The sequence below is a fragment of the Pogona vitticeps genome, chromosome 6, assembly GCF_051106095.1.
Source record: "Pogona vitticeps strain Pit_001003342236 chromosome 6, PviZW2.1, whole genome shotgun sequence".
Lineage (NCBI taxonomy): Eukaryota > Metazoa > Chordata > Lepidosauria > Squamata > Agamidae > Pogona > Pogona vitticeps.
In genome coordinates, this window is record NC_135788.1 from 88,925,677 (window position 1) to 88,938,767 (window position 13,091).

The window sequence follows — 13,091 nt, forward strand, 5'->3', positions numbered from 1 at the left end:
GAGATAGAAGTAAACACATTTTAATGACTGAGTGTTTAAGGAAGTGCTGTTTCCATGGGGTTAACCTTCCATTTAATGAAGTCCAAGTGGAAGAATGAATGAATAATACACTTACGGTATCCTATTGCAAGCTCATGACTTGGACTAAATGGTCTCTGTGTGCTTACAGCCCACCCCCCTTTCTTGTTTTAACTGTAGGAGTCAAGACACCCAGTTTGGAAGTGAGAGTGCTTAAAGAGCATTAATGTAAAGTACTTTCCAGAGTTGATCCTGAGTGAGACTTCTGACCTTCTTTTATTTCAAAGAGATTTAGACATCTGTCCAGGATCTCTTGCCATCCATCATCCATATTCAATGTCCCTGTGCCACCGTCTTGTTTGCTCCCTCCTCTCCCCTCCCGCTGCTGCTTATTCTAACAGCTGCTCCTGGAAGATCTCTTTCTCTCTGTCTGTCTCATTTTCTCTCTCCCCTTTTTAAAGCACAGGCCACTTAAGGTCTTGTCAAAGCAAAAAAGGTCTGTCTACTTGACTTGTGGATGAAGCAATAAAAGAAAAGCAAACCTGGCCCAAAGCCTCTTGGTGGCCCATGGCTTTATTCTAGAAGGCAGAAAACTAGAAATAAATAGAGCAGAGCTTGGAAAAGTTTGTTTAAAATTCCTGGGGTCTCCTAGCATGGCTAGTGCAAGAAACTTTACTATTCAACATAAATTACTTTTTATTTCTGTTTTGCTTTTTCCTATAAATTACTGGATTACTGCTCAACCAACGAAGGAACTGCTCAGAACGTGAGTGCCTTTTAAGTGAGCGTGTGCAGAGGGACTTGCTGTCACCACACTAAGTAACCATAACTTGCCCCTATGCATCTACCTGGAGGAGGTCTTCTGGATCAAAGGCCCTGCCAAGAAGTTATAGGGTGGTAGAGATGGAGCCAGAGTTCATATAATTAAGTCACCAGGACTTTCTCATTAGCAGGAACGATTACATCAGTTGTCTTGCTTACGCTTCTGCTGACTTTCTTGTCTATTTTAATTTTAAATGCAACCTTCACTATACCTGAGGGAGGGGGATGAATTTCCCAGCAACAATGGATAACAGCGAGCTATCTGTCTTGTAATACAAAAGCATGTTGGGATGGCTTGATCCTGACTGGGGAATTAAGACCCAGTTAGCTTTACTAAAGGTTTGCTGCAGATAGAAACACTAAATTAGGATTTCTTTTTTTAAAAAGTACAAATCAACATAGCAGATTGCATTGGCGGGCTCTCTTTCTGAGGCATAGCCTTAGGGGCTGTCATGAACTTCATAATGTGCCACTACATTACTGTCCCTGAACCCCGGCACTTCTTTTAAAAGTGATCTTGAAGTTATGACCTCATGTGGCTAAATTACACTGTTGTTTACCTTTCTCTCCTGCAAATATATCTGTGGCAGCACATAGGCAAGAGTTGGTTTTTGCTTTGCTTTGCAGGCTGCATTTATCTGTTCAGGAGCTGGAAACTAGAACTACAAATAGATTTAAAGGAAAAGCCTTGGCTTAGGTTCTGTCTCAAGTTAAATAGGACATTTATCCTACATAGTTGTTCTCTGGCGTTTTCCTTATTCTAAAGAAGAAGGCTCTAGTGTCTTTTCGCTGTCAGCTCTGTGTTGGTCTGAAGGTGGAAAATAGACCAAGAAGCAAACCACCTCCACATGCTAGTATTCCACTGGAGATTTCAGCATGGAGAGTAAGATAAGAAAATATTCATGTCAAAGAGGATGTTTGCATACAATTAACTATCTAGCTGTTGTGGGCAGACTGAAGAGGACCCTTGAAATACACCAGCTGGAGCTTCATGTGAAAGAGAGACAGCTGAAATTCAATAATTTGTTTTGAGCATTAGAACTAAAGATAGTTCACAATTTTTCCTGCATAAAAATCCACTCCTTATTACCTCAAAATAACAGAGTTATGTGACACCTACTCATTACCTGAAGCATTCTTCTAGATATAGTCACCAAAGTCCCGTAGTTTAGCATAGTAAGTGGCAACAAGAATAGGCCCATTGAATCAGTGAAACTGATGAAGGAGTTGACTCACCCAATCTCCACCGATTCAGGGGACTACTCTATTTGCCATTTACTATACTAACCAACAGGACTGCAGCCATTGTTTATTTCAAATTTGTGCACAGTTTTGAAGCTGATGTCACTAGTTTAATTTGCTGAATCCAGACATATTTCTCTTGTGCCAATTTATTTCATGCAAATTACAGTGACATTTCAAAATATTTCACTCCTCTAGAGATAGGAGTGCATAACTTTTCATGAATAACTTTTCAAGCTTAATTACTCCACAACTCTCATGTGTATCTCTGCATTGGTGTGTTTCATTATGCCATTGGCATGTCCTCTCTGACGTATACAGCCGTGTGCACTATGGGAATGATTAGTTCATAGGGTCATCATAACTAATATATGATTTGACAACATATAGCAACATAAGACAATTATGACTATGTGTATGATTTAAAGTGCCTTTAACTCATTGTCTTGTTAGTGTCTTAGTACTGTAATTGTTTTATCGTCCCTGTCTTCTTCTTTTTTATATAGCCCTGGGAAAAAACCCTCTAAATAATCAGTTGCCAGTACATTTTGAAGTGCCCGGCTTTAAAAAGCCAAATTAAACTAATTTTTCTACATGAGACTTCATCTCTCTTTCTGTTTGAGGTTCATTGGATATTTCCAACTTATCTCATTTTTTATTCCTATGAAGGTCCTTCACACCCACAGGAATCTTTCCAGACATGCAGGAAGCAATGACATGAGAGATGAGACTTAGGTGATCTTTTCTTTGGACATTGTCTTCAGATGGCAGAATAATAGGGATTGGACGTTTGGGTGAAGATGAATGAAAAGCAACATGGAAGAGGCGCTGACATTCGTTGTTAGATTCTTTCCTTGCATCCCTAAATTATCCATTTGAAAGAACAAGAGGAACTCAGATGTTCTGTGTTCATTCATGTTTCCCTCATTAATTGTCTTCATTCCACCAATGTATGTAAAATTGCTTCACACTGATAGTCCAACAAAGTGCCCACTCACCCCGCTCTCCTTTTGCCTTGCCACTGTGACTGTTGTCCTGAACCTTGTTGCTCCATCGGCCCTTCTCCTTTTGCCTCACGCTGTGCTGCCAACCATGCCTTTCCTTGCCCTGCCAGCCCTATGCTCTTTTCCTTCCTTCTCCTTGACTTACTCAGTGAGGGGAGATGAACCTAAGTGACCTGAAAGAGGTGCCCCCTTTCATGATAAACGAAAGGAGTGGTGTAGGAGGAAAACAAAGGAAAAAGAGGCAGCCCCTCTTCAAAGAAATGGAACCAAAAACAGAAACAAAAGTTTATGTCATGCACATCCCTAGATAACACCTATATAGGGATTTTGAGTTCTCTTGGTGAAAGCCAGTGACATATTTGGGCAGAAAGACAAATTGCCGATTTGTAGTGCCTAATATTCTAAGAGGGACAAAGAGGCACCAGAGAGATTAAGTGAATGAGATGAGCATATCTGCAATATAGAATAGTTATTTAAAACTTGGTAACTGGAGCTGCGACGGTAGGCCAGGCTAATTTGAGTGGCTGAGTGTCCTTTTTTTAGAGAGCAGCAGCCTTTTGGAAGCAATTTGTCCAGATCACTTTCCAATTTTAATTTCAGCCAATATTAAAAATAACCTGGTCACCTGTGGGAAAGCTGTTAATGAAATGTATGCACCGGAAACTCAGTAGCACATCATAGCACATCTGGGTCAGAGGTCATCTGAGACCTTGGCAGGGTGCAAGGGAGACCTGAAGTGCCTTGGATTTGGGAGTATGTTTACAGTATAACTTACCTCTTCAGTCTGGTTTTTTTTTAAAAAATTCCGTTCTATTGATTTTAATGGTTTCAGTTCTGTTCTTATGATATTGTTATTCTTCTTCGTTGCTCTTTTATATTTTGTTTTTGGGATTTTTTATGGGAAAGACTGGATGAAAATGTACCGAAATAAGCATATATTTTCCATGCATCTGGAACTAGTGCTATAGCTTACTGTTGGACAATTCACCCATCTACCATTCATTAGAAATAATTTCTAATATTTGTTTGCTTTAAATTCTTGCACCATCCAGTCACAAAAGTGAGAGTATGTCATTCTAGTTTCCTCTCCATTTGGTGTCCGGCTGTACATCTGCACGTTATGGCGCAGATCTCAGAGGACGTTTTGTCATTACAAAGGAGATAAATAGAGGTACATTGAGCATTCTTGCAAGCTGCCAGGATGTGAGGTTGAGGTGGAGTTGTCATGCTCCTGAACTTTTCGCTCTTTGACCTCTGACAGTATTCTAAAACACTTTGAGAGCAAGACAAATGTCACAGAGGCATCCATGTTTGTTAATTCAAGGGGCCGCTTGCATATAAAATACAAAGCAAAATCTTATTTTAACATCAAAACTGTCATACAGATGAGGAGAGCAGAACACCTAAACATATTACATATTTCCTTGATACTGAACAATCAGCTGGGTCTGAGGGGAAAGTGCCTGTAATGTAAGAACAAAAGAAACAAGATCAAAAGTTTCACTAATACAGCATTCTGTTCCTACAGTTAGTTCCCTATGGAAGAAGCGCCATACCACAACGATTCCCCAGAAACAGGTCCTCAGCTTTTCCAGAGAGAAGAAAAGTTCCACCCTCTTTCTCCCAGTTGGTTCTTGTTCGTTTACCAATATCCAAACCTCACTTTCAAAAAAGTCACTTCTGAAAAGAAAAGAAAAATTCTCTTTGACTCCTTTAAATAAACATGTAAGAAATCCACTTCCCTGCTGGATGTTCTCTTCTAGAACCATTTGTGGATGTGTGAAAATTGAAAGGCGGGTAAATATTTCTAAAAATATTTACTGTCTGTGATCTGGAAATGAACTTCCTGGGAAGCACCATAACACTAAACGTCCCCCCCACTCCCCTGGGGAAAAACCTAGGATGAAAGAGACCATCCCTTGAAGAGGGAGAAAAAATTATGGGAGATCATGGAAAATCTCAATTTTTATTGAAACAAAGGGGATACTATATGAATGACAGGGAAAATACCGATAACACAAGTGACAAATCAGGTACATTACAGAGAACAGATGTACTGTCTAGAAGAGCCCAGGTATAGTCTGCCACCAGGACTGATAATCTATAGCGATAAATGGCTAGTAACTGTTTCTAGTAGTAGCCTCATTCTCCATGAGTCTGTCTAATGCCTTCTTGGAGCTCTACAAGTTTGTGCCCATCATGACATCCTGCAGTGGTGAATGCCACAGTTTTACTGTACCATGCTGTAAGTGATAGACTTTTCTTTTCCTGTCCTGAATCTCTGACACTTTTATTTTACTGAATGGCCTCAAGCATTCATGAAAAAGTAAACAGAGAAAGAAGATTTGTGAGGGAGGGAAAAAGTCTTGGCTGAAAACTTCAGAGGCTTGTCTGAGTGCATCACAACATCATTGTTTATAGCTGCCACATCCATAATTACAATTGCCTTGATGCGATCCTGCTTTTGGTAAGAGAGGAACAAGGAGGAGGAGGGTAACAATGACAATAACAATGGGGATGATAACCACTCCAGATTCTACTATTAGGAACGAAAAAGAAAACATTCTTTCTGATCCTTGCCTCTGCATGATGCATAACGTCATGGAAACTCTTTTGCTTTTTTTCCTAAGTAAACACACACACACACACCCAGAAACCCTTCATCATAGAGGCATATTATTGGTGAGGGAGGAGGAGGAGGCACATTCTTACATCTCATTTGATGTAAAAAGTAGCCGCCGCCACTCTATAAATGAATATGCCAAGCCATTGAATAAGAACAGAAGAAATGAACTCTGATGTTCCCCATTTGGTACAGGCCTGCAGTTGATAATTAAACCCATCACAATTTCTTCTGTTAACTCGTATATGGCAGAGGTGCAATGGGGACTGTGCTTAAAAGGTCCTAAAATCATCCCCCAAAAAATGCATGCTCTAGCACTGTGCCAGAAAGATACAGGTCAGGTCTTAAAGAGGAAGGATGGCTCCTTTCAAGTAGAAACGCAAGCAGACAAGGTCTTTTTCCCCCCATGCCAAACAGTGCTGTTAGGGAACCATATACTGTACTGTAACTATATGCCAGTGTGAACAGGCTTGTGTCGAATGATCTCATGCTGACTTCTCACCAAATTCAACTAAGCAGAACTGGAGAGTTAATCCAATCCCTGGTTCAATCTAATAGCCATGCCTTCTTCTTACAGCCATATCCAGACTTGTTGTCTTATCGCATAAAAACTGGTTCTGGGATAAGACTGACACAAGCATGCCTGTCTTCTACATCTAATCAAGCTCTAGAGGCATAAATCTGGCATAATTGAAAAAATAGTTCACATTTCATGTGCCAGAACTTGTATGAGATCTTGTATGAGACATTACAATTGCTTGGTCACATGGATCCCAATGGATTCTTTTCATGTTGTAAATGAAAGTTAGGTAAGGATTGACACTGCGCTGATACTCATATAGTCATTATCGTTAAGCCTACTCTAGACATGAAGACTTATGTGTATTTAAATAAGGAACTCCAGGGTGTTTTAACTGCATCCCTTTACCGATTTTATTTCAATTGCTCACAAAACTTGCCTTCTCGTTCTAGATAAGTGTATGCTTAATTTTTATTCTAATGTTTTCTAGTGTGCTGTCTCAGAGGCAATAGTGAAGTATGAAATATGTTTTATAAATTCTCCTGTGAATAAATAAACTTCGTTCACCTAGCATTGCAGTAGTTTTGTAGTATCACATGCTGTGAAACAAGAGTGATGATTCAGAAATCCCTGATCTTCACTTACCTGTTTTGGTGCATTCTTGGTTCACTTAAACCTGTGATTCACCATTTGAGCTCAAATCAATAAATCTAAGCTGAAAGCATCTCATACTGGCTAATTTTAGAATGAATGGTTGTGCAAATATAGGGCTTAAGTAGCACTTAGAATAGGGAAGGAAACAGATTCATTGCCATTCGATACCAAAGTCTTCAGTCCCCTATACACCAGTGAAAAAGGTTGCCTTGAACTAGAAATATGGGTCTCACATAGGCCTCACAGTTCTTGTAGCAGGATCAGGCAATGGCTTCAGTTCAAGTAAACTGCTGGGTGGGCCAAAGGAAAGGTAATTTCCTTCAAAGCAGGACAGAGGAACATGTGGTTTTGCAGGTGTTGATGAACTCTAGCTCCCTTCATGCCTGGCCATTGTCTATAGTGGCTGGGGCTGATGGGAACTGTAGGCAAACATTATTTGAAAGGGGCACTCACATTCCTTATCCCTGACCCGTATTATATTGTTCTGTTTGTTATGTATCCCATCTGTGGGCAGATATTGAATAGCTCATTGTTATCAAGGAGAACTAAAGCTGCGATTTTGATTCTTCCCAAAATATTCATGGGCTGCAATCTCATCGGTCGGGTTCCTAGTACCTACTTTTTTTCTTTCTTTTTTGCCTCTTCTCATTCTCCCCTAGGAATGAAGCGCCCTTTAAGCCCATGCCACTCCCCTGAGAGCGGCATCTGCGGGAACTTAACAGACAGTACTGGTATAGGAAGCCTGCCAGAGCAGCGCTCGAAAAGAGAGAAGAAGCACCCAACATTCACACTCTGTGAGGTGTGCAATATCCAGCTCAATTCAGCCGTCCAGGCCCAGATCCACTACAATGGGAAATCTCACCAGAAGCGCCTCAAGCAGCTCAATAAAGGCAAAGTCCTGCCAAATCAAGGTAAGGTCCAAGTCTTTGGACCAAGTCTCTGGGAAGTGTGCTGGTAAGCCTAAAAAAGGGGTGTGTCTCCTTCCACAAGGGTAGCATCATTCTGTATATTACCATTGTTTCTTTTCGGAACACTTGCTATTCTCAGCTGCCCAAATATGTTCTGCTTTTTAACATAATTATTCCCTTTCATCTTTGCTGCTCCTCAGAGCACCGATGTAATGCTCCATCTCTTAACAGTTCCTCAAATCTCTCAAATCCATTTTTATAAAGCCTTTGTCTGAATACCCCTTTAGCTCTCAATGCCCTCGTTGGAAACTTTGTTGCTTGAGAAAATTATTCTTTGTGAATTCTACTGTGAACTGCTCTGATTCAAACTCCCAAGACTGATGTGTAGATTGGAATGCAGTTATCAGTTGGATTTCAGACTTTTCTAAACTTAGCAATGCATTTCCTGGCTCTGAAAAGTTCCAAACTGTGCTAAAAACATGTTTCTAGGGCAAAATGCTTAGGACTCTATGATTCAGGATATAATGCATTTAGAAGAGTGGATTTTTATGAGAAAATATATTGAACAATGTATATCTAAGTATGAATTTTGATATGGATTAAAGAACTGCCAGCCCTTATAGATACAAAACAAAGCAGACTGATGAATATTCATACAGAACTTTGACATAGGCCAAAAGCAGAACCCTTCACCTCCATTTGAAATGAAACCTGCTCAGTGGTTCCCAGCCTCACGTCCACAGATGTTGTTGAATTATAACTGACAGAATTCCTGACCATTGCCCATATAGAGTAGGAATTATTAGAATCATGGTCCTGCTATGTTTGGGGACACCAGATAATAATGGAGTCAGTTCCCCGATTCTTGACTGTGAACATTTTGTAGGAAGAAGAATGTGCCTTTCTGTTATTACTCCACAAAGCACCGTGTGTGTTGATGGCATTGTGTAAATTATGAATTAATAATAGTCTCCCACCTACTCAATAGGTTTGTTTTCTTTCTCCCATTATGAAAAGAGCTGCACAGTTCCTCCTAAAGGTGATTAATTCCTGACTGTTCAGACATGTGGACATGACCTCCTTTATCACCTGCACCAGGACTGGGCTCATTGTGGACTTACGGAAGTTTTTGTACTGCAGCTCCCATCAGTCATAGTCAGCATTGCCAATGGTGAGGAATAATGGGACATACAGTCCAATAACAGCTAGAGGTTATACATTGTCTGCTCTGAGCTGTATCCTCAGTAGATTCATGACGTGGTTGCAATTTTCCTCTTTTTCTGAACTTTCTTTGGGGTTTTGGTATTGTGGGTTAATAAGAAGCACAGTCTCAATGATGGCCTTAAAAACTAAGTACCTTTTGTTGATAGTTCATGCTAGAAAAGCACATTAACAGAAATTTTGGCAATATGAATGCTTTATTTAAATGTGTCAGATAAATATTGGTTAAACAACAGGAACTAGTCAACTTAAAACCCTTTAATAATTTGCTGCCTTAGAAGTTCAACTCTTTGATTTAAAGGGAAAAAAAAGAAAACATTTAGGGATAGATTATGCTTGCTTTTAACAGGTAACACTAAAGTATATGCAGATATATGCCTCATTTCCTAAACACAATTTGGTGAATGCGAAGACTTTGTGAGTTTCTACCTGCCCTTCTCTTCCCTCTTCCACTTAATTTTTTTTCACAATTTTTCTTTTGGTTGTCCATCATGGTTAATGTTTATTTCTTTTTCATTTTTAAACAGTGGTTTAGCTCAAACTGTTGTTTGCATAGCTGCATCTACAGTTTGGAAAGTGGTAAGATCTAACACGGGTTCAGAAATCATGCTAAATTACCCGATATTGTTCCAAACTATGTGGAAATTGGATGTATAAGAAAGAACTGGGTTGAGCAGCCCAGACATTTCCATACTGTACCTGATGTCTTGAGTGTGTGCTGGTTTGCATGCTTCATATATTTCTGAGCACTGAGCATGAAAATCTTAAGGGAGATTCTAAGCATATTCAAATAAACATACAGTACTTAGAATTTCCCTTTGGATCCTTGCACACAAGTTATTTCTTCAAGGGAATGGGAAGGTATTAGCCTGTGAGCTGTTCTTTACTTCCTAATGATGTTTGGAAGATCAGACAATGTGGCATCTGCCTGTGATATGCATAGGAGTTTTTGTTTTGTTTTGTTTTTTGTTTGTCTTTTGGCTGCAGTTTAAAGTCATGTGACAATCACATGGTAAATTGATCATTGTTTGCATCTCCTTGAGATAGTGGTTGAGGCATTCCATTTTTAGACTGCTGTGATTGTGTCCTCTTGGGAAAACTTTTAATATGTTTTAAAGCTGGGTTGAGGGGGATATGCTAGCTTCTTAAATCGTTTCATTTGAAGATTGTCCACTCTGCCCTCACGCTGGCCACTCCAGCTGCTGGGGTGAGATGGGGACAAAGCTGCTTGTCCCTTTAGAACGCTTGACTACTTCTGTCCCTTTAAGAATGTTCCAGCTGTTCCCATTTGTATCCACAGAATGCACCACAGAAATAAAGGGCGCCTGGTTTTGCAGTTGTCCAAAAAATACTGATCCAAATATGGATCCTCCTGAATCCCCATGATTTTAACATGGGATCGGCCCCCAAACATTGTTCAGTCTGTGAGCTGAGATTGTTCCTGTGACTGAGATTTTTTCAGGGAGATGATCCTACATAAAAATCATATGGATCCATGGAGATCTGTGCCTCTGATCCATCTTTCTGCCCAAAGACAACTCGGGGGGGGGGGAATCAAGTAGGGAAGGTGAGCGAGGGACCTAGTAGGAGGAGGATCGGTCAGGTAGGGTGAGTGAGGGTGCTGGGAGGCTTGTGATTGTGCTGGCAGGGATCAGGCAGGGTGAGCAAGGGGACATGGAACCAAAGAGCTGGGTGGCAGAGGGCAGCTGGGCAGGGAGCAGTTTATGGCAGGAGATCAGGGCACACTGGGCAATTCAAGACATTAGACCGTGACTTCAGCCCCCAAGCTAAAATAAATGACCCTACCGGGAGGAGGTTAAATGACACTTTTCCACATAGAATAACGCAAGTTCGGGGGGAGGGGGCGGTTTCCACTGTGATCCACTTTTTTAACATTCATGCAATTGCAGCAAAATGAGGTTCAAATACTAGTTCTTTTACCAGTATAATCAGGAGGGCTTTAGTCTGTGGAGGTGACAGTGTCACTTGAACATTAAAAGCCAGTGTTTCAAACCCAAATGTACATTCTGTATCACAATGACATTCAGATTTCATATGCTGTGATCGGATTCCGTTTCAGATTTTGACAACTCATTTTGTGCGGGAAATATCACAGGAAAAGTCTTCTTAACTTTCATAACTTCATCTTTATTGGTTACATGTTGATCAATATTATTCATAATTGGATCAACATGCCATAACTGTCCAACACGAATTCCCGCCCCACATCCATAGAACTCACAGGGGTGCTGGGCCACGTCGGTGGGTTTCCGGAGGGGAGCGCTCCATACTGCACAAATGGTGCAGCAGCATGGATGCCGGGCCCCGTCTCCTTCTGGAGGAGGGGTGCTATACCAAGAGTCCGAGTGAATCACTTGGCGTCCTCTACCTTCATTCTTAGGGGAGACTATGACCGACCATTCCAGCGTCTCTTGTTTCACCTCACCTACTCCCTTTGGTGTGGGAACTGAAAACATATGATTGTCACAGTAGGCGCTTTCCCCACTTTCTATGGTTTATAACTGAGCTTTGGTTGGTCATTGGGACATAAGCACAGGCTTAGTTTGCAAGAATGGTTGCTTAGTCATGCACATCCACCAAAATCATGTCTCTGGAACACCAGTGGGCTTCAGCTTCTACTGACAAACTATCATATTCTCTGGTTTGGCCCCGTGTGATCTCCTGGCATTTCAGAAGGATCCTGGAATGACACAGGAGAAAATGAAGAGAGCAGGGGTCAGAAACATGGCTGAAGCCCTACAGGTCTCTTTAATATCACCACTCTCAATTGGTTTATGGTGTTGGTTGAGAAATACTACCAGTATTGTTGCCAGTAATCTTTGCCAATGTATTTGAGTGTGTGTTTAAAAAATATGAAGCAGAGCTTGGGGGCCACTTGCTGCCGTTTTGTTGTTGTTGTTGTTGCTTGGCTGGCCCTTTTCTCAGCAGCAGAAGAAGGCAGCAGTGAAGCAAGTCATAAAAAGTATATGCATTTACTGTGTGATTCAGTGGGGTGAACACAATTTATTGTTTATTCATCTCAGTAATTTGTAAGTAGCAATTATCACCAGCCTCTGTTGAATCGGGAGGGCTGAAAAATTATAGTAATGGGTCAGTGGTGCTTCTTTTGAATGCATTCCAGTTAAGCCTTATTGGAAAGTTGTTTTAGTCAATCTCATATGATCCTGTTATCAATCACATTATTGATACGACAATTTAACATGTGAGTGTATGGATGCACATGTGTGCAGGGCTTGAAAAGTTACCTCTAAGGAATAATTAGCACAACTTGGAAGTAACTTGTCACAAATAATTGCTGAAATCCTGTTGCTTGGCATAATAAATCATAACTAGTATAGGTTCATTGAATCAAGGGGATGTGGTGAGTCAAAACTTCTATAAATTCCATTGATTCTATAGGCTTACTGTAGTTGTGACTTACTGTGCTAAGCAACAGGATTTCAGCCAATGTGTTATTGATGCAAGAAGGATGGCTTTTTTTTCTTGTTGAAATTAACATTATATACCCTTCCTTAATTTTCATCCAGGCAGACAGAACATTTTAGTACCCCAGGGTTGCATTTTGTTGCAAAATTCTCACAGTAGACCTGCAAGGTGGGCACTTCACTGCTTGTCATTTGCAGAGTTATAAACAGTGTCCCAAAGTTTTAGAACACATGCCACTGCTGGGGTTTTATCTAAAAACAGGCAAAAAGCCCCACACTCTATACCTGGAATAAAAATTATCAAGTCACACGTGAATGTACGTCAGCTGCTCCAACCTGCAGGACATGCTAGATGAGGATCATAAGGGATGCAGTCCAGCACCTTTGGAGAGCACCAGACTAAGGAAAGTTCATGTAACATCATAGTTGCTCCACCATCATTCAGGTGAATGTATGAACTTCATATCTTGGAAAGCAGCATTATTGTCTCAGGTGTTTGATTAAGAATGGTTGTCTTCATGCAGGTAAGTTACCAATTAACGTGGAGCCATCAAGTAATGACTGTACATCAATGAATTTTACTAGCCAAATGTGTCCATTTCTCCTTCTCCCCGCTGCACATTGTTTTACACA

At 40.6% G+C, this 13,091-nt stretch overlaps 1 protein-coding gene across 1 annotated transcript in view; it reads left to right on the plus strand.

Annotated features, from left to right (window-relative positions):
- ZNF385C (zinc finger protein 385C) overlaps window positions 1–13,091 on the plus strand; it is a 204,655-nt gene that overhangs the window by 90,901 nt on the left and 100,663 nt on the right. Inside the window, exon 2 of the mRNA XM_020811683.3 lies at window positions 7,543–7,794. Within this exon, the coding sequence (XP_020667342.2) occupies window positions 7,545–7,794 (250 nt within the window). The 5' untranslated portion in view covers window positions 7,543–7,544. The remainder of the gene's footprint in view (window positions 1–7,542; window positions 7,795–13,091) is intronic.